At 49.8% G+C, this 21,642-nt stretch overlaps 1 protein-coding gene across 5 annotated transcripts; it reads left to right on the top strand.

Moving 5' to 3' along the window:
* Positions 1–285: 285 nt before the first annotated feature.
* LIG3 (DNA ligase 3) lies at positions 286–21,383 on the top strand. Of its 5 annotated transcripts, none has more exons than XM_082859859.1 (21): positions 286–322; positions 1,235–1,287; positions 2,655–3,205; positions 5,158–5,301; positions 7,603–7,800; positions 8,468–8,619; positions 9,310–9,476; positions 9,573–9,650; positions 10,121–10,289; positions 11,849–12,004; positions 13,760–13,891; positions 14,273–14,352; positions 15,314–15,401; positions 16,078–16,155; positions 16,444–16,567; positions 17,176–17,318; positions 17,657–17,731; positions 18,179–18,325; positions 18,855–19,062; positions 19,467–19,549; positions 20,670–21,383. In XM_082859859.1, the coding sequence occupies exons 3-21, from the start codon at positions 2,659–2,661 to the stop codon at positions 20,901–20,903; spliced, it is 3,003 nt and encodes a 1,000-aa protein (XP_082715985.1). In that variant the 5' UTR covers positions 286–322; positions 1,235–1,287; positions 2,655–2,658; the 3' UTR covers positions 20,904–21,383. The 5 variants fall into 5 exon arrangements, with proteins under 5 accessions (XP_082715985.1, XP_082715983.1, XP_082715982.1 ...); XM_082859857.1 differs by having other exon boundaries at positions 288–322; positions 1,231–1,287; XM_082859856.1 differs by lacking the exon at positions 286–322 and having other exon boundaries at positions 1,149–1,287; positions 9,394–9,476.
* Positions 21,384–21,642: the final 259 nt, after the last annotated feature.

Below are 21,642 nucleotides of genomic sequence, written 5' to 3'. Positions count from 1 at the left end.
CAAAGAGCAAATCAGGGTGTCCCCAGCGTTCCTTCAGGCGCCGCCTCATCCCAGCATCTGGGCTTTCTCCTGATGGGTAAACACCTCCGCCACGCCCCAATACAGAGTCTTAGGCCTCTCCCGGGTAACCTGACTACCGCCCACGTGGCAGGCGCGGGGCGGGGACTTGAGGCGCCTCTGGAGCCAGGACCTCTGCGCCTGCGCGCTGCGGCCAGCGCAAGGACCCGGATTTAAAGAGACAGACGTTACAACCTTGGTGGCTGCGCGCGGCCTGTGGGTGCCTGGCCCTAGGCCTGAGGTGGAGCCGGAGCCGGGAAGGCAGGTGAAGGACGGCGCGGCCGGGCCGGGCGGGGGGGAGAAAGGCAGCCCGGGCTCCGAGGCTGGGGCGGCTGAGGTCAGCCTCCTGACCTCCTCCTCCGCCCGCCCGGGGAGCCCCAGGGCACACCCTCCGTGACGTGGCGGCCCCCGGGGAGCTCCACCGGCCTGCGCCGAGGCAGGGTGCACCCGGCTTCCGCAGGACTGCTCTGGCTGGATCTGCCCATCCGCCGCGCTGAAGTCGATGGGCTTCTGAGGGACCTCGGGAGCCTTTCTCTTCCCGCCGCGTCCGGGCTGTGTCCTGGAGGCTCCTCCTGCCCGAATCGAGGGATTCGCTTCCCCGTCCCCTCCCGGTGTCCCCGCTGTCCGCCCCGGGCAGTAGTAGCCCGTGCCCACTCCCGAAAGCGTCGCGGGGAGGCCCTCCGGCAAAAGCTGTCGCGGGGCTTTCACTTCCCGGCCCGGTTGCGTTCAGGCCTCAGTGGTTTCCTTTTCGGCTCCCTTTGATGAAATGCTGAGCGGCGGCTCTGGGGACTGTGAGCCAGGCGGGGTTCCTCACAGCGGCTTTGTGCCTTGTGGCCCAGCGCCTCCTGGGCCCTGCGGAGGGTCGGGCGCTGCGAGGGAGGTCCTCTCTTGTCGGCTTCTGTGGTCCCGGCGGGGGGGGCGGGAGGAGGGGGCGGGGGGGGCGGGAGGAGGGGGCGGGAGGGGAGGGCTTCGTTACTCGCCCTCCAAGGAAGGTGGTGAACCTTGTTCTGAGCGCCTCTTACGGGCCTACCGTGCTTTCCCGTACCTCACCTTTGTGGTTCCTCAACTTCTGGGGGTTATAGAGACCTTTGTGAGTTTCCTGAAAATCATGACTGTCTGTCCCCCCACAAAATGTACAATGCTGAATGTGCACCTTTTTGTATACATTTTCAGGGAGTTCAGAGCCTCCCCGCCATGGACTTATTTTAATTTTCCCAGCCATCCCGTGAGGTAGGTATTATTTTCTCTGTCTTAGAAATAAGAAAACAGACTCAGGGGAATTAAAGGAAATTCTCAAAGATAACATAGTCCTTGAACTGTATGGTCACACTTGTGCTCCCGTCTCGATTCCCAGTTACCTGCTGTCCTCTGCATCATGTTGCAGTACAGTAAGTAAAGCCTGCTTTCCATTATCACCCAATAGCAATTTCACTACAAAGGTGGGTGCAGGCTGAAAATAATGTCCAGTCTGTTTAAAGTTGGAACTGCGAGGATACTTCAGAAAATATGGATATAAGAAGGTGGGGGATGCCATGTGGATATGATACCTGTTTCCATTCGGGTTGATTGATCAGTTCCTCTGATTCTTGCTGTTCCAGCTACTTCAGCATTTCCCAATTCAAGCTGCTGAATTATAACCAGGCTAGTTTCACATAGGGAGCTTCAGCTTAAAGGATAACTGCTTCATTGATTTTGAGGGCTTTATTCTTGTGACAACTCTTTGAGTCAGGTACTATTATTATCCACATTTTACAGTTGAGGAAATTGAGGAACTGAGAGGTTAAGTAACCTACCAAGGTCATACAGCCAATGAGCTAGGATTTGAAACCAGGCAGTCTGGTTTTAGGCTCCATTTAATTGCCTCTCAAAATAGGGCTTCTGATTAAATCACACATCTATATAGTGGCTTAATTATTTTCTGAGGATGGCATATATTTTATATTTCACATTAAAAACTTTATGAACATAATGTAGTGGGTTTTGTTTTGTTTTGTTTGCCGCACCACACAACTTGTGGGATCTCAGTTCCTCAGCCAGGGTTTGAACCCTGGCCACTGCAGTAAAAGCGCAGAGTCCTAACCACTAGACCACCAGGGAACTCCCAATGTAATTTTTCTTGATGATTAAAAAGAAACTTTAGGGTCTTATTATTCTTAAGGCTCACCATCCATTTTAAGGATTAGGGGCTGCTGGTGGCCTGAGAGAAGGTTTTATGTTATTTGGAGTCTCTTGATTGTGATTTACTAGATACACATGTATACATTAGATAATTGAACATCCTTTTGCAAACTGAATTTTCCTGTATTGGAACTCTGAATCAAGTAGGCAATAAATCTTTCATACCTGGTCTTCCCTGGTGGTCCAGTGGTTAAGACTCTGAGCTTCCACTTTAGGGGGGTGCAGGTCCGATCCTGGATGGGGGAACTAAGATCCCACGTGCTGTGCTGCACAGCCAGAAGAAAAAAAAAAATCTTTCATACTTTGGGAAATGTTTGATTGGTCGGCATGGATTGTGTTAGGATGTCTGCCTTTGAGGGAATTAGAAGCCTACCTCCTCGTTTATAACTCACTTTTTTGCCTCTCACCCTTTCATGCAGCTGTATGACTTTGGCTTTTAAGATCCTCTTACCACCAACTCTCCGTGCGCTCAGCCAAAAAGAACTGTGCCTATTCCGAGAACAACATCACTGGCCTGACATAAGACAGTTCAGCCGGTGGTCGGAAACAGTTCTTCATGGACACCACCTCCTCCAGAGAAGAAAGCCTGTTGTGTCATTCCAGGAAAGCAATCTAAGACCACGTGCCACCTGCCTTGTTTTCTTGCCAGGGTCGCATGTGGGACTCTGCAGTGGCCCCTGTGAGATGGCAGAGCAACGGTTCTGTGTGGACTATGCCAAGCGTGGCACAGCCGGCTGCAAAAAATGCAAGGAAAAGATTGTAAAGGGGGTGTGCCGAATCGGCAAAGTGGTGCCCAATCCCTTTTCAGAGTCAGGGGGCGATATGAAAGAGTGGTACCACATTAAGTGCATGTTTGAGAAACTAGAGCGGGCCCGGGCCACCACAAAAAAAATTGAGGACCTCACAGAGCTGGAAGGCTGGGAAGAGCTGGAAGATAATGAGAAAGAACAGATAATCCAGCACATTGCAGGTGGGATGGAGAATACTGCTTTCTCATCTTATTGGTGCTGAGAAGAAAAGGGATGAGAGTAGAGCCCAATTTCTTTCTTCCTGTTTGTCTTTCTGTCTTTGTTCTAGTTTTTGGTTCAGAAATAACTTCAAACTCACAGAAGAGTTGCAAGAATAAAAATAATACAAAGAATGCTCATATTCACCTTTTTTTTTTTTTTTTTTTTTGGCCACACCACGTGGCTTGTGGGATCTTAGTTCCCCAACCACAAATTGAACCCGGGTCCTCAGCAGTGAGAGCGCAGAATCCTAACCGCTGGACCACTGGGGAATTCCCTCAGATTTACCTATTGTTAACATTTTGCTCTCACGTGTGTGCGCTCTCACACTCTCTCTTACTCTCACCTTCCACACACACGTTTTTTTTCCTGAACCATTTGAGCATACGTTATGGCTCTTTGCTTTTAAATACTTCAATGTGTATATCTTAAGAATAAGGATATCTTGACCATAATACACCTATCAACCAGTAAATTTATCATGATATAATACTTTAATCCACCATCTGTATTCTAGTTTTGTCAGTGGATCAGATAATTTACAGCTTTTCTCTCCCTTCAGTATGGAATCCTAATCTAAGATCGGGTATTTCATTTAGTTGTCATTTCTGGCCTCCTTTAATCTGGAACATTGCCATGGTCTTTTTCTTTTATGACATTGACATTTTTGAAGAATAGAGTACCTACCACTACACCCTTTTATCCATCAACTTATTATCTGTATGAACTCATAGATTACTACTTTTTCCTGGTGGCTTATAATTGTACTGTATTAATTTGGTACTAAATTGTCCCATATTTGGCCAGTTGAGAGCCCCTTTAAGCTAGTTTCTGTCCTCAATGCCCAAATCACATTTTTAAAAACGTTTTAAAGTACTTCCTTATTCTCTGGCATAACAGTATGCTTGCTCTTCGGCTTACCTTGTATGTATCCTATCTTATCCCTGGAATCAGCCATTTCTCTGGAGTCCTTATTCCTGTTAGTGGGGAAATGGCATAAGAGACCAAAATCTAGATGTTCCATGTCCTGGGTGCCATGAGGTGTCCTTGCTTTTAAGCCCTTTCAGCAGACAGAACTAGAAAATATATGTTCGTATGTACGCAAAAACATATATACAGATATATATGTGCACATACGTGCATATTCACATGTATGCATATTTTAGAAATCTTATACTTACAAATCCAATTTGTACTTTCTGACCTTCAGTGTCTTCATCTATAAAGTAATATTCATATCTTCAATTAAGTTTAGTTCTGGTCACTGTAGGAGTACTCTAAAATGGGCATCTATCTTTGTTCTTTGAGAGGAAAAGAGATTTCTGGGAGAGAAAACTACTCATACATTTTTTTCTCAAGCTCCCCTCCTGCCCTGCCTGGCCTTAGCCATTGGCCTCAGCCTTTGACCCATCTCATTCAGAGGAAGAAAAACATGAGGTAGAAGTAAACTGTCAGCTCAAATAACTCAGCAGCTGGAAGGTTTTTCCTACTTATACCAAATCAACATGCTCTGTTTATCCATCTTCATTTTGCTTTCTTGGGTATCTATAAATTGGGGCTAATTCCATAAGCTGAGGTCACCACATTTTATCTGTTGAGACATGATTTCTGATTTCCTCCAAATAATCTGGAGATTATTATATGTGGGATAAGGGGTGGACAGTGTCGATGAAAATTTAAGTTACTAATGAAAATAAAGAGTAACTGAGTCTTTTGTCCCCAGGACACCCTCTCCCTAATAACCTATTACTCACTACCTCCACTTTAGAAGACCAGCCAGCCAGTAGTCAGCATTGGGTTAATACCATGGTAGTAACTTACCTAGCCAGGCTGTAAGAGCAGTTGATAGATTCTTTAGAAGCTTTCTCAGGGATCTTTCACTGAGGATATTTTCCCTTCTTTTGGGGTCCTACAGATCTGTCTTCCAAGGCAGCAAACACACCAAAGAAGAAAGCTGTTGTCCAGGCTAAGTTGACAGCCACTGGCCAGGTGACATCTCCAGTGAAAGGTGCCTCATTTGTCACCAATACCAATCCCCGGAAATTTTCTGGCTTTTCAGGTAAGATAGATCAGCGTTACCTGAGCTGTTACAGTCCTCCTTTTAATTTGGTATCCTATTTGGGACTCTGGTTAAGAGTGAACATTCTGGGGGCTTCCCTGGTGGCGCAGTGGTTGAGAGTCAGCCTGCCAATGCAGGGGACACGGGTTCGTGCCCTGGTCTGGGAAGATCCCACATGCCGCGGAGCGGCTGAGCCCGTGAGCCATGGCCGCTGGGCCTGTGTGTCGAGCCTGTGCTCCACAACGGGAGAGGCCACAACAGTGAGAGGCCCGCATACCGCAAAAAAAAAAAAAGAGTGAACATTCTGTGCTATCTAGCCTCCTTAATACGGTGACCCTTGAACAACATGGGCATTAGGGGCTCCAAACCCTCTCTACACAGTTGAAAATTTATAGTCTACCCTCCTTATCCCATGTTTCTCCATATCCATTGTTCTACCATACCCTCAGTTTGCATTCATGGATTCAATCAACTGCAGATTGTATAGTACTTATTTGCTGTTGAAAAAAATCTGTGTGTAAGTGGACCCATGCAGTTCAAATCTGTGTTGTTGAAGGGTCAAATGTAATTTGCTTCCATCTGAGCAGAGAGGTAATGGCTAATCCTCATTGCCCCACTTGTATAGCATTTCTTTGTATATTTTAATCTCTGTTGCAGCAAAAAGATGTTTGTTTTGTCAAGACTTTTTCCCCTTGAAGTAGTTTACCTGGATCAGACATAACCTGCCCTTTACTTCCTTTTTTTTGGATAATGGAAGAATCTTGAGAAATTGCATGCCTAAACTTGCCCAACTGGAGATGAAAGTAGAGAAGAAGGGAGATGTCCTGCATGGCCTTGTGTAGCAGATAGCGTTGGGCTGGGGGCTTTTACATACACGGTTTCATTTGTTCTTCATTAAACGTTGGGAAGTACTTGTATTAGGCCCATTTTATGAATGAGAAAGCCAATGCTCCGCATCGTTATGGAGTTAGTATTTACACTGAAGTCTGTTTAACTCCAGCACCTATGGTCTTTTACCCTACAACCTGTTACTTCTTTTATATGGAGACATTCTTGTGACTGCCTCAGCTAAAGAAAATAAAGTCAAAACACATGGGCTCAGAAGTTGTTTGAGGAGGTTGCTTCTATAATGAGTGAAAGAAGCCGGGACTTGAGGTCAGAAGACCTGGGTCCTGGTCTGAGCCTCTGTGGCGTCATCTGTGAAGTGGGAATGGCAACACCTGCCTTGATCCCACAGTGTCTCACAAGGAATAAAGGAGATAAAATTGCAAAACCAGTGTCTGACTCTGGGATTTTTTATTATTTTAAAACTCCGAGGTTTGCTTGGTTTTTGTCTAGTGGTAGGCCAAAGATAGAAATATGGAAGAGTCCAGGTGACAGTAAGGGCAGTGTGTTTCTGGAAGGGCCCTGGTTCTAGGGGGCGAATTTGGGAGAAATGGGGTGCTCTAGTTCTTACAAGCTGCTGAACAGTGACATTTTGGAGATTTTGTCCCCTAAAATCCTCTTTAGACTCCGGGTTAGAGATGAGGATAGATTTATAGTTTACAGAGCCCAGGCAAGAAGACACTTATATCAGCAGACAGCTTGCTAATGGCTTTGCTGCAAGCTTGCAGAATGAAATTTACTTTGTAAATGGTCACAAGGAGGTAAAAGAGAATCAACTCAAAAGAGTTGTACAGTTATTTGGGGTGTCTGGAGGAAAGACCTACTTTTTGTTTTTATGATAAGAAAGAAAAGAAAGTGGTGTGGGGTTGGGTGGGAGTGGCAGGGAGCTGGGAATGTCTTCTCTCCTCTGGCCTTGGTCTCCTCATCAATAAGAAGAGATTGAACTAGATAATTTTTAAGTCTTCTTCCAGTTCCGACAATCTGCAGTAGCAATGGTTTCAGATTGACTAACGAGTCCCCTGATTTCTTCCCCCTTTCTGATCCCAACTTTTCTGGGTTCAGCTTTGCAAGTGCTCTGAGATCGTCCTGACCACTCTTGGCATGAAAACGGCCCTTATTCTTCTGTGAAGCAATCATATAAAGGGATGCACATCAGTGGGTCTTCTGCTTCAGTGTGAGGCTGTCGTTTCTTTACTATTAACAGCTGTGAGATTTGGGGAGATCACTTGACCTCTCCTTTTTTACCCATAAAATGGGTATAATATCTACGCCCAAAGGGCTCGTTTTGGGGGATTAAGTGAAGCTACATATGTATAGAGCACCAGCAGAGTGTCTACTAGTTTCCCTTTCTTCCTTCTCAGCAAGGCAAAATGAAACATCTATGCTGTCTGTCTTCTCTTTTCCTCTTCCCAACAGCGAAGCCCAACAACTCTGGGGAAGCCCACTCAATACCTACCCCTAAGACAAGTCTGTCCTCAAGCAAATGTGACCCTAAGCACAAGGATTGTCTGCTACGTGAGTTTCGGAAGTTGTGTGCCATGGTGGCTGAAAATCCTAGCTACAACACGAAGACCCAGATCATCCAGGACTTCCTTCAGAAAGGCTCAGCAGGAGGTGGGGCCTCGAGCATCCTGGATGGGCTTCTTCTTTAAAGAGCTCAGAGTCGTGGCCGCTTCATGGACATGTGAACTGTACAGTTGCACGGGGCCTCACGCTTGGTTTAATGCTCTGCTATTGCCATCTTGAAATTCTTAACACTTTTGAACAAAGAGCCCACATTTTCATTTTGTACTGGGCCCCACGAAGTGTGTAGCCAGTGCTGCTCCAAACATGTGGCATCTTTCTTCCTCCCTTATTCTGCCCCCCAGGAGGCCAGAAGAACCTATCCCATTTGACCAAGAGGAAAATTCACTATCCTGCATGTTTGATTAGGTTTTTATGAACCACTTGCACAGCTTGGGGATAGAATCTTCCAACTGTGTTTCTTTCATTCATCTAACAAATGATCATTGAGCTTCTGTAATGTGCTCATCACTGGGGACACTACAGTGAAAGACATGGCTCTGCCATGCAGGAGTTCATCCAGGGGCTAGAAGGGAGGCACACCACCAGCCACCCAACGCCACGGCCTTTGCTGCCATAGTGAAATGCACACCCTACCCTGTGGTCCCGTCACGGCAAGGGCAGCAATGTAGACATCTCTTTTGGTTCCTTGAGGTTATGTATTTATTTGTTTAAGCTCCATTTCTCAAGAAGGGTTTCTTTCTTCTGTCTCCTCCAGATGGTTTCCACGGTGACGTGTACCTAACAGTGAAGCTGCTGCTGCCGGGTGTTATTAAGAGTGTTTACAACTTGAATGATAAGCAGATTGTGAAACTTTTCAGCCGCATTTTTAACTGCAACTCAGATGATATGGCACGAGACCTAGAGCAGGTCAGAGGAAGGGGAGGGTAGGTGGATTCCAGGTGGGGTTCTGCCTAGCCAAGCACCTGTACCCTCTTTTTTCTGGCGGAGCACATACTGTTTTAGGAAACTGAAACCCACTTGAGCAAGCTTTCATTATGAGAGGAGCTGAATGGGAGGCTACAGCTGTTAGTTTCACAAGGTTCTGAGGACTGAACTTATACTGCTGCTGCACCTGAGAGGCCTAGACCTCGAGGGGCTGGATCTGAGACTTCCCACTATCTCTTCAGGGGCTCTTATTCTAGACCCTGGCTTTTTCTGGCTTTTTTTCCCCTATAACTTGGGCTTACCATTCAGTTTTGGTTTGTTCATGACTCCAGCCGTGGCACAGTGGAAAGTTTCTATCCAAACATCCCCATTATCTGATGACCATATCTGTCTCTTAGTTCAGATTCTAACAGGCCTGAAATTGGCTTGGCCCTGGATTAGTTCCTGCATCACTTCTCAGCTAAGGCAGGTGGCCAGATCCTGTGGTGGATGGAGGTACCCTTTCTATGAGCTGTGGGTGGGACAGATTCTTAAGAAGTGAGGTCAATATGTGTGAGTTGGGGATAGGAGCGGTGATTGAAATCTCTGATTCACCCTTTAGTCCTGGGGACTCAGGGGTTACACTTGGCCACTCTGGGGTTGCTGCAGTGGCATTTTGGTTTTTGGAGACAGGGTGACGTGTCAGAGACAATCAGAGTCTTCTTTGAGCAGAGCAAGTCTTTCCCCCCAGCTGCCAAGAGCCTTCTTACCATCCAGGAGGTGGATGAATTCCTCCTGCGGCTCTCCAAGCTCACCAAGGAGGACGAGCAGCAACAGGCCCTGCAGGACATCGCCTCCAGGTGGGGATGGGCCTGGGGGATGGAATCACTAGGGAAGGAAGGTTTGGGAGTGCAGAGCTTTTCAAAGACCAAGTTGAATGTGCCTCATCCCTCTAGGTGTACAGCCAATGACCTTAAGTGCATCATCAGGTTGATCAAACATGATCTGAAGATGAACTCAGGTGCAAAACATGTGTAAGTACCGGGTGCTCTGATAGTTGAAGCTGCCCACTTTCTTTGTTGTCAGCTGGTGTCAGGACTTTGGAGCCCTGATTTGGTTTTGAATCCTGATTCTCCCTTCTTCCTTCCTGTGGGACCCATCACTTGACCTAGCTCAGCCTCCATTTTCTCATACGTTAAATGGAGATAACAGTACCTTTTCACAGAGTTATTACAATCAAACATATGGAATATGTTCAATAATTATGGTATGAGTTGCTTGCCCATTCCAGCCCCCTCTTTGCTGGCAGCATCCATGTAGCACAGTATCTCAAAAGAGCTGAGTTTTCCAAGAGCTTTTTCTCCTGTGAAAGTCTTTAGGCAATAGAACATAACTCCTTCCCCATATATTGGGAGCCCTCCTCTCTCTGAGGACAGACTGCTATCCAAAGCATTAAGGTCAAAGGCAGTGGTTTTTGTTTCCTTGCTTCTGTTGGCCTTGGCAGGTTAGATGCCCTAGACCCTAATGCCTATGAAGCCTTCAAAGCCTCGCGCAACCTGCACGATGTGGTGGAGCGGGTCCTCCGCAACGAGCAGGAGGTGAAGAAGGAGCCAGGCCGGAAACGAGCTCTGAGTGTCCAGGCCTCACTGATGACCCCGGTGCAGCCCATGCTGGTAAGGACGCTGCTCTGGCCCTGCTTTCTACTCCTATCCAAGGTTACTGTCCTTACCCGTGAGATCTGATAGGTAGGGTACGATGTTGACAGCCTGTGCAAGTTGGCTGGAGGAGTTTGGGGAAGGAAGAGTAGAGATGCAGAGGTTGTTTCTCATGGAGGAGTAAAGGCAGAGGAGGAGACGGCGTGACCTGGTGGAAAGGCCTGAGATCTAGGCCCGGCTCGGCCATCAGCAAGCTGTAGAATCTTAGGTGAGTTCCTTAGCCTCTCTTGGTCCTTAGTTTTCTTATGGGAATGAAGTCTGAAGCGTCTACCTAGAGCAGTTCACCTGTCATCTTTCCTGAAGTCAGGTGGATGTATGAAGTAACTCCTGTTTCTGTGACCTGCCTCAGAGTAGCTCTGAGAATTGGTGACAGAGCCAGGCTTCCTATGCCTGGGTGACTTGGGTCTCCTTTTTTTCTGGAAAGAGAGGAAGCTTAAGGAATGAAGACCAGCTCTTCTTGGGCCTCTGCTCATTTCATGAGAAATGAGATTTCCTTTCTGGCATGGGTTTTCTTATGCATCAGGACTGTCCACATCTGCTGCCATGCCTGCTGTGAGAGCCTTTGCATTGTTTCAGTGGGGTGCGCTGCTTTGTATGAAACGGTCTTGTGTGTTTTACTGAAGTCTTGGTCTAGGGTTCTGTGTTTGGGACAGGGAAGTATTCTGTGGGACAGCCAGCACCAAAATAGTGAAATCTCCACTTGAGGGACCGGTCCCCTCCATTATGGCCTTTCTGACTTTTATAAGAATTCTATCTGGAGTCTCTTCTACAGCCTGTCATTTGAAGAGTGGCATGGGTTATACAGCTTACTGGTTAACCACCCAGGCTTTGGAGTTGGGCCTAGATTCACATCTCATTTCTGCCCTTTACTAGCTATGTAACCAAAAATGGGCATTTAACCTCTGTGAACTTCAGCTTTTTCATTCATAAAGCGAAAACAATATTTATGGCATAAGATACAACATTGAGGATGAAATGAAATTTTGTGTATGATCTGACACATAGAAATACCTCCAAGATGATAGTCATTGTTGTTTGAGTCAGGACAGCACAGGTATGTGAATAAGCACTCCTGTGTCATGTCCTGTCCTAGGGATTCCTGATCACTGCCATCCTGCCAGCCTCACTGTCACCTGCATACTTTAATCTTACCTCTGCGTACCCCCTGTGCTGAGATAACTGTGTGTTCAGTAATAAGCCAGAGGCCCTGCAAGACCCTAAATTATTATTGAGAAAAAAATCAAATGCTGTTTCAGTGGAATTGTATTTGCTCTACAATGGATTGCATTCATATATTCCTCAAAATGCAAGCTCCTGTGTCAATTTCGGTGGTGCTTTTATTGTTGGAATACGACACTGCCCAGCCTTTTCCATTCCCATCACCTCTTCGGCAGCCTGCCCTAGGGGTATGGTCTGGCTGTTGGTCCCTGGGACCTGGGCTCTGGGCTGTCCTTGCTGAGCAGCCCCTCTTGGAAGAGCACCTGTAAGTCTCCAGGCTTTTCTTTCCCTACCTCAAGGCCGAGGCCTGCAAGTCCATCGAGTACGCGATGAAGAAGTGTCCGAATGGCATGTTCTCTGAGATCAAGTATGATGGGGAGCGAGTCCAGGTGCATAAGAACGGGGACCACTTCAGCTACTTCAGCCGCAGTCTCAAGCCAGTCCTGCCGCACAAGGTACAGGTCCCTTCCTTTCCACTGGGACTCTTTCACTTCCTGCCTCTAAGAATCTCAAAGCCAATGTTCCATAGCCATTCCAGCTCTGGTTTAAAATAGGGTCTATTTTGTATTTGTTGAATGAAAGAATGAATTCATGTATTCCATTTTGGACTCTTCCAATAATGAGGGGCTGCTCAGTAGGGACAGCCAAAGAGCGCAGACAGGGGTCAGTCAGCACAGAGCCTGTGGGCAATGATGCCAGCTGTGATGCCGGGACAGCGAGCTCAGCTGGTGAGCCACGTGCAGTGCTTGTCTTCTGCGTTTCTGGGTCCTGTGTGCTCCCCCCTAGCTAAGTCATGGCTCAGGTACAAAGGGCCAATGGGCTGTCATTCATTAATTTGTTCAACAAATATTTATCAAGTGTTTAGTATATTCTGGTTGCTGTTTAGGTAGTGGGCATCCAGCATTTAAAAAAAAAAAAGGGTGGAAGTTCTGCCCCTCCAGAAGCTTACGTTCAGATGTAAACATAATCCCACAAGGATTTCTGGGAGCCCAGAATCCTGCCCTCAATCAGGGCATTGAGAACCTCACCCTTCAGCCCTTCTTAGCTCCCGGGGCCTCTGGGAGCTTTTGGGGGTGTCCAGGGAAAAGCAGTGGAAACATCTGGCTCCAGTAGCTGGAGGGTAGGTAGACCTCTTGTTCTTGTTCCCCCTTCTGAAGTCTTAGCTCAGACTTCACTTCTCAGAGCCCCAGGAGAGGAGACGTGGTATGGGGCTCACATCTTTACCTCAGCCTCCCCCGCCTGCTAGAGCACTGGGCAATCAGACCGTTTGGTTTGGGTGTTCTGGAAAGCTGAGCACAACCTCCCCGTGAGCATTAGTGTGGGGTCACTTGCTCCGTAGGGAGGGCTCACAGTCAAACTGCTGAGGAACAGCTCCTGGTGAGCTTGTTCTGGGGACACCTCCTGCTTCTTAGGAAGGCATTTGAGCACAGCTTTTCAGACTGGGAGCCGTTTCTCTGCTCTCCCTTACCAGAGTTTCATTCATCCCTCTCTCCCTTTTGCTTTGGTTCATGAAGGGCTGGATCCCGGATGGAAGCAGAGTGGGATGGATGTGCAGGCCTTTCCTGTACCCCCTCCAAGCTTCTGAGGCAGTGATGGCCTAAGTGCCCTGCCCAGGGGAGGACTGGACCACAGTAATGCTCCCTGGACTGCCTTCGTGGCCTTACTCGGCAAGGGCCACCATGGGTTACAGTGGGACCTCTTCCTGTAGGACTGTAAACACTAAGGCTCTGCCTTTCATAGGAAAAAAATCCAATTCCAAACATCCTTTTCTTCCTCATTCTGAAGATGGCTATGGGTTCAGAGCTCCCACTCAGAGAAGAAGCTCCTCACATTTCATTGCTCCTCCTGAGGGGATTCATTTCTTCCCTTCCATCTTTTTTCCAACTGGTCCGTTCTCCTGCACAAATCTCTGCCTGCCCACCTTCCCTCCCTCCATTCCACGTTTGTCTGCCCCCCACCCTCATTTTCACTCTCAGTTTCTTCCTTTTTCCTGCAAATTCTCCTCTGCAGCCAATAGAAAATGACCTCAACATGGGCTGACCTCTTCCTGGGTCTGGGCAGAGGTCCCGAAACATAGCTGATTCTTCTTGTCTAGGTGGCTGCCGAGGCCTAGGTCTATTCTGCACATTAGCTCGGCTTGCACATGTTGGTGTTCTGTGTTCCTTCTGGGGCCTGACTCCCTCCCTGACTCCCTCCCCTTCTGCCTCCAGGTGGCCCACTTTAAGGACTACATCCCCCAGGCTTTCCCCGGGGGCCACAGCATGATCTTGGACTCTGAGGTGCTCCTGATCGACAACAAGAAAGGCAAACCACTGCCCTTTGGGACTCTGGGAGTGCACAAGGTACTGGCTCAGGGCCAGATGTGCAAGAGTGAGTGTGTGCACATGTGTGTGCTGTCAGTCTGAATGGAGAGGAATGTATCACTTACTTAGGGTCAAGCTTATCTTCATCTCTGAACTGGTTCTGAATTTAGCCCTGAGTTTAAATGTGTTTTTGTGTTTTGCATAAAAAAAGAGCTAGTAGTGGCAACTAACTTATAATTGGGTCAGTCTCTATTCAGGACCATCTGTCAAGTGCCCTTATGGCCCAGGGACTTCACAGCACAAATAGGCCTTTTGTATCAGATGCTTCAGAGGGTCTCTGGAAGTGGACTGGTACTCCCCATTTTTCATGCCCTCTTATTTTTGTCCCTTATGTACCTACTACCTCATTTTCCCTTACAGAAAGCTGCCTTCCAGGATGCTAATGTCTGCCTGTTTGTTTTTGATTGTATCTACTTCAATGATGTCAGCTTGATGGATAGGTGAGGAATCTATTTTTGATTCCTGGGTGGGGAGGTGAGGGCTTCAGATTGGACAGGAGGGAGGAGAAGTGGCTGGAGCTGGTGCGTCTTTGTGCCCAGGAGCTGCAGCGGGAGGGAGCTGAGAGCCAGCACAGTTGCTACACAGCTCCACATTCAATGTTACGAAGAGCTGATGTGTTGACCAGGTCTCGGCTCTGAATGCTTAAGTCACAGAGGAAACTCAACCACCCAGAGCAAAATGGATTGTTGATGAGATACAGACTATGAGCACAGTAGGGTTTCAGTTTATCTTCAGCAGCACCTACGGGTACATGAGGCAGATAATTTTCAGCTCAGAGGTTTTGTTTTTGGAAGAGCCCGACAACAGGAAGCTTGTGATTGTCGGTGTTCTGTGGCTGGGGCCTTCTTAGGGATAACTAGCAGTCTTGACTTAGCTGCATCCAGTTCTTGAGCCTGAGAAACCGTTTTGGCCCCTTCCTCCCTTAGAGAGGCATCCCGGCCCCCACCCTCCACACCAGCCTTGAGCGTGGAAGGGGAAGGAGACAGAAGGGAGAAAGAACTGCGGGGGTAGGAGTTGGTGTTTGGGCTTCAGGTCCTGAGGCCTGTCAGCTTGCTCACCCAAGCACCAGCCCACCTGGGGCCTGGGGTGAAGCAGGGTGCAGAAAATGACAGTCGGAGTTATTTTTCAAATGGGACCAGGAGTTATACAGTCTGTGTGGGATGATGAGGTAGAGACAGGAACTACAGCAATTAAGTGGCTCTGTGCCATGGCCTATAACTGTCTGTCTTTGGTCCCAGTGGAGCCCTTGTCACCCTGGGCAGGCAGAACTGTTAGACATGAGGGCCCTAAGCCATGGCAAACCCTGAAGCTGAAGTTCATTGTTGTGCCCCTTCCCTCCTCGGAACTCCTCAAGGGGGTGGGAGGATCCTGGCCTGACCTCAGTTTTCCTGTCCCCCTCAGGCCTCTGTTTGAGCGGCGGAAGTTTCTTCACGATAACATGGTTGAAATTCCCAACCGGATCATGTTCTCAGAAATGAAGCAAGTCGCAGTGAGTGAATCCCACCCTAGGCAGTGTCCTAGTGGTTTGAAAGCAGGGCAGAGAGCCCCTTGGGTCAGATGTGACTGGGAGAATGAGTCTTAATTATTTTCTTATGAGGGAAGCTGATGAGTATACAGGCATACCTTGGAGATATTGTGGGTTTGGTTCTAGACAATAAAACAGTATCACAATAAAATAAGTCATATGAATTTTTTGGTTTCCCAGTGCATAGAAACATTATGTTAATACTATAGTCTATTAAGTGTGTAATAGCATTATGTCTAAAAAAACAATGTGCGTACCTTAATTAAAAATACTAAAAAATGCTCACCATCATCTGACAACACAGGGTTGCCACAACCTTCAGTTTGTAAAAAACACAGTATCTGCAGAGTGCAACAAAGCAAAGCACAGGAAGACAAGGTCTGCCTGTATTTGTCTACCAATCTCCACCTGGGAGGGCAGGGCATGAAGCATCCTTCCCAGGTGGGCTCCCAGTATCTCTGAGCTGCAGCAGCTCTCTGGTTGGTCGCTACTCTGCTAGCGCTTTTGTTCCTTCTATTCAAGTCAGGGTGTTTCCAGCAGACGCTTTGCTAGTGTGTGAAAAGGAACTCCCCTCTTCCTCACTCCCAGAGCCCTTCTCTGTTCTCATACCAACCTCAGCGTCTCTCCTGTTATCCCTCAGAAAGCTTCTGACTTGGCTGACATGATCAACCGGGTGATCCAAGAGGGGTTGGAAGGGCTGGTGCTGAAGGACGTGAAGGTAAGACGGTCACATCCTTTGCTTTCTCCTGCAGAGCCCTCCCCTGAGCCTTTCCAGTCCTGGCCAGGAGGTGGCGGTGGTGGTCTGAGGTGTTTGGGGGTGAGTGCTGGGGGGCGTCTTTCCAGAGTTCTGGATCCTAGAGGATGGGTTTATGTATGTCTCCCTTAGTGCCTGGAGCAGAGCGGGCTGGGCACTGTGACAGATCCAGTATGTCGCGTAAAGAGGTAAAAAGCCCACCCTCATAGAATGTCCATTCTAGTTTGTGGTCTCTCTCTTGCTTCCCCTCAGGGTACATATGAGCCTGGAAAGCGTCATTGGCTGAAAGTGAAGAAGGACTATTTGAACGAGGGGGCCATGGCTGACACAGCTGACCTGGTGGTGCTTGGGGCCTTCTATGGGCAAGGGAGCAAAGGTCAGGGTGGCCTCTGGCCCCTGGGATGGTACTTCTTTGAAAGGTACCACTCAAGGAATAGGCAGGCCTTTTTGCTGGCTTGGTCTGCTAGCGTGGCCAGTCATGATTTCCAAAGCTCTGGGATTAGGGGCCCCAACCTCACCCATGCTACGTCAGGCAGGGACATTGAGAGCTGTGGACCTGGTAAGGGAGAGATCAGGCAAGAGTACCCTGTGCTAGCCTGGCACAAAGAAGCTCACCACCAACTATTTCTTCAGGGACTGGCAGCTTTCTCCTCAGGGAAAATCTCCATTTCCTGACTGGAGAGGAAGCTGGGGTCTGAAGAACTAGTACTGGTAGGCATCTTTCTGTGTGCCAGGCTCTATTCAATTCCTTTTACTCCACCAGAGCCCAACATTAGGTGTAATTATCCCTAATTCACTGAAGAGCAAATTGAGACTCAAAAAGGTTAAACTTACACAGCTAGTAAGGGGTAGATCCAGGAGGTGATCTCTGGCACTCTGATGCCAAGGCCTGGGCCCTTTCCTCCAGCAGGCTGCCCCTCACAGGGCACGAGGGGGTGGCAGACATGTCCCCCCCTGAGTTTATTTAGTCCCTCCTCCGCACAGGTGGCATGATGTCCATCTTCCTCATGGGCTGCTATGACCCGAGTAGCCAGAAGTGGTGCACAGTCACCAAGTGTGCAGGAGGCCACGATGACGCGACGCTCGCCCGCCTACAGAAGGAACTGGACATGGTGAAGATCAGCAAGGTGAGGAGGGGACCTGGGGGCCCTGGCCTCTGGACTGGCAATCATTCCTGAGACAGGCAGTGTTATGGGGGCTGCAGGTATCATTTATCTGTTTCCACAGAAAAGAGAGCTGCTGCTTGGCCATAGGAGCAGTATTAGGCCCTCAAGTTCTTTGAGTACCTACCTTGTGGAAACTGGCCTGCATGCCCTCCAGGCCACACCATCTCTGGGCAGGGAGGATCCCAAGGGGTGAGGGTCAGCCTTTTGTGATAAGTCACCTGTTCTCACAAGCCCGTGACCAAGAAGGGGTTTAAGTCTCATTTTGGCAACAGCCCAGGACTGTACCTTTTCTCCTCTAGGATCCCAGCAAGATACCCAGCTGGCTGAAAGTCAATAAGATCTACTATCCTGACTTCATCGTTCCAGACCCTAAGGTATTAGCCCAGGGCCTGGGGTCCTCCAGCCCAAAAACTGAGCCTGTACATTCTCTAGTGCCCCAGAGACGTCACCTCGGCCTCACTGACAGTCCACCCAGGGTGGGGCTCTGGACTGTTTAGCCAAGTGACAGGCACAGGGATGACCAGTCAACGCTGAGGAGTCATCCTCAATAGAGAAAGGGACTGCCCATCCTCTAGGCACAGAGGGTCTGCTCTAGAAGTGACCTGGGCCCACCCCTTCCTGCACTGACAGAGAAACTGAGGCCCAGAGAAGAAACGAGACTTCCCTAAGGTCACACAGCATCAGCAGCAACAGTGGGACTTGAATTCATCTCCTTCCTGTTAGCCACTGCTTTTTTGATTTTAACTTGTTCTGTATTGCTTTTAACTGGTTGGGAGGTGTTTTCTACTTAACCAGGGAGTGACCTGACTTACTCCTGACAGAAAGCTGCGGTGTGGGAGATCACAGGGGCTGAATTCTCGAAATCTGAGGCACACACAGCTGATGGGATCTCCATCCGTTTCCCTCGCTGCACCCGAATCCGTGACGATAAGGACTGGAAGTCTGCCACTAACCTCCCCCAACTCAAGGTGCCACCTCCTGGGCTGTGTGTGTGTCCTGTACCCCACTGTCCCAGCCTTGGAACCGAGGGCACCTGGCCTCCTGCGTCCTCTGTCTTCTCCTTTCCCCGCTGCACTGAGATGGGCAAGGAAGGCAGTTATCAGAAAGGGAGACCAAGCCGTTGCAGGGCCAGGAGCAGCAGCACTGGGCCTCTACCCACATCTCCCGCTAGAGAGCCCTACCTTCACTGGGCCCCGTGGGCAGCCCTGGGTCCTAGTGAGGGAGAGCTCCTGGCTCACGGCTTCCTGTGGAGGACCTGGCCCCAGGCTGCAGTCTCTACGTTGCGGAAAAGAACTGGGGAACAGAACAGTGATCTGTGCTGATTACTCCAGAAACAGGGCCAGAGCTAGAAAAGTACCAAGGAAGCCAGCCACTTTTCCCTGTTATGTGTCTGTTTCCCCTCATTGTTCCTCAGTCACCTAAAAGGTAACACACAGACTGCCTGAGGCCAGTGGCTGGGAAGGGAGTGATACACCAACATTCTCCCCTCCTCCTCAGGAACTGTACCAGCTCTCCAAGGAGCGGGCGGCTTTCACCATAGTGGCCGGAGATGAGGGGAACTCCACTACAGGGGGCAGCAGCGGAGAGAACGAGGGCATCTCAGGGCCAGCTGTGTCTCACGAGGCCCCGAGAACCTCCCCCAAACAGCCCTCCGCCAGTGCCAAGAAGGCAGGAGGGAAGCTGAGTAGCTCCAACAGCAAAGGCGGTAAGGAGAAGGGTAGGGGCTGGGGTGATGAAGAATGGACACGAGGGCAGAGACCAAGGACAAGGACCCAGTCTCACACTCCAGCCCTGAGGTCATGGATTCTCTGTCCACTGCAGCTGACGTTGGCTGCATTCCTGCTGTGTGTCCACCCATGGGCCAGAAATTGTTCTGCTGGGCATCCTCCTGCTCTGTAAATATGAATGACAGGACCCCGGGAGAGCCCCTCAGAGCCGGGGATAAGCCACCTCTGAGCTAAAGGCTTAGCGTACAGCCCTTACTTCCTGTCTCACCCACGGTCACAGCAGAGGAAGGGCCCAGCCCTTCTCTGTACCCCCCTGACTTCAGGGACCATTATCCGCTCCCCTGCCCTCTTCTTGGTTCTCATCCTGAGCTCTCTCCTGCAGGCAACAAGCTGGCTGCAAAGCCTTCCCCTGTGAAAGTGGGAGAGAAGCGGAAGGCTCCTGATGAGACCCCATGCCAAGCAAAGGTGAGGGTAAGAAGAGCAGTGCCCTCCGGGGGGTGGGGAGCCTTGTGTGCCCAACCCTCTGCACTTGGACTCTGAGAGACAAGCGAAGGTGTTATCAGGACTAACTGCCAACCCCTGCCCTCCTGCAGCTGCTCCTGGCCGCGGGCTGGGCTGGCAGTGCTGCGGCTCCACCCTGTGCCCTCTTGTTGCCTTGCAGAGGCGGCCGGCCAGTGAGCAGAGAGGAAGGAGCGCTGTGCCAGCAGGCAGGCGATAGAGCAGCCAGCCCAGCCGAGAGGCTGCAGGGACCCAGCCGGCTGCCGGCCCCAAGTCACAATTGACATTAAAGGGGAGAAAGCCCAGTCTGGGTGTGGGAGTGCAGTAGTGTGAGTTTGTGAACAGGGCCAGCCAGCGAGGAGCGGGAGAGGGCACTGGCTTGGTGACCGTCTTCTTCCCTCTCGTACTCCCTTGTTAGTCTTTGGTTTGACAGCAGCTATTGAGCGCCTACTGAGGCCAGTGACTCGGTTCAGCCCTGGGGGAGCTGATGCCCCAAAGGGCAGATAAAGAACTCGACATCTGGTCACTACACGGTGATTGTGCCACCCCAGCCCAGGAGTCAGCACAGAGGTCTGGGAACTCAGGCCCTGAACCCAGTCCCCAGAGCACCTATACGACCTTTCCGTCTTTTCCCTGCCTGAAGCCTGGAGTCCGCATGCAGTCACGAGCCGGGCTCCTGGCCCCTTGGTCAGCTAGTGCACACACAGTGGACTGCTTGATCGAGCAGCATCGCTGCGTCTGAGCGCCACTGGCCCTGCCCACCAGCCCCTGGATGGTTCTTGGAGACGCGTACTTCCCAAGTCCCCAGTGTAGGGACCCATCTCCTCGCCCTTCTCTTCCTCTAGGCAAGGATGGAAGGGCGTGTCAGTCCTATGTAATCTGGAGTGGCTGGAGGATCGGGGTTTTGATGCCTTTACCTTTCCTCCAGTAAACTCTTTCCCCTCGTGTCCTGACCGCTAGGCTCCCTGTCTCTGGCTTTTGTTCTAACCTCCCTCCTCGCTGGTCTCCGCTCCCTGGGCGGAGAGCCATCTGCCCCAGCACAGTCCAGCCCTGTTCCGGGCCTGCCCTGACCACAGTGCATTTGCAGGTGCTGCTGGACATCTTCACCGGGGTGCGGCTCTACCTGCCGCCCTCCACGCCAGACTTCAGCCGTCTCCGACGCTACTTTGTGGCATTCGATGGGGACCTGGCGCAGGAATTTGACGTGGCCTCAGCCACACATGTGCTGGGTAGTAGGGACAAGAACCCTGAGGCCCAGCAGGTGTCCCCGGAGTGGATCTGGGCCTGTATCCGGAAACGGAGACTGGTAGCTCCCTGCTAGGACTGCTGTCTGCCCTCGCCCTCTGGCTGTGCTCTCCCCACTGCACTACTCCTGGACAGGGCAGGCAGGCACAGGACAGAACCTGGGGGAACGGGCTTTCTTCTCCAAGCTGTGCATCTTCCAGAACCCACCAACCATGCATGGTCTCTTCCAGACTGGTTAGTTGCTGTGGGTACCACCAGTGAAGTCAGTTTCTCCTGCTGGTTTACATAGGTCTTTCAGATCTGGGTGCTGGTTTTGACCTCTTTTTTTTTTCTTTAAAAAGCAGCTTTTAAAAAAACAAAAACAAGCCAGGAACTATCTTGGAGTTATGTATGTCCTTCCCCCGACACCCCCGATAATTCTCCTAGTGATTAAGGAGTGAAGGGAAGGCCGGCTGTTGAAGCTCTGTCCACAGAGCCCATCCTGGCGGCAGTCTTTTCTCCCTTACCTGCCCCTTCTACTTCCAGGCTCATTTTAAAGTTGTATTTAAAAGAAAGACTGTCCCCAGAAATGCTTATAATTGGCAAAACTTGTATTCAGCCTGGCCGCCAGGAATGAAGTCTCACTTGAAAGAAAACAAAATGGGTTTTGTCTTTGTGCTCTCCTATTACAGTGTGTGGGCCCCCGTGTGAAGGGAGGGAACCATGATCAGGTAGGAAGGAAAGGGAGGTTGTTTGGGCTACTCCTCGGGGGGATAAAGGGCTCCAGGAGGATCTGCCTCCCCCAAATCTGGAAACAAGTGGAGCGGCTGGGCCCG

This window comes from Leucopleurus acutus, assembly GCF_964270905.1.
Source record: "Leucopleurus acutus genome assembly, chromosome: 19".
Taxonomy (NCBI): Eukaryota; Metazoa; Chordata; class Mammalia; order Artiodactyla; family Delphinidae; genus Leucopleurus; species Leucopleurus acutus.
This window is presented reverse-complemented; position numbering and strand designations above follow the sequence as displayed.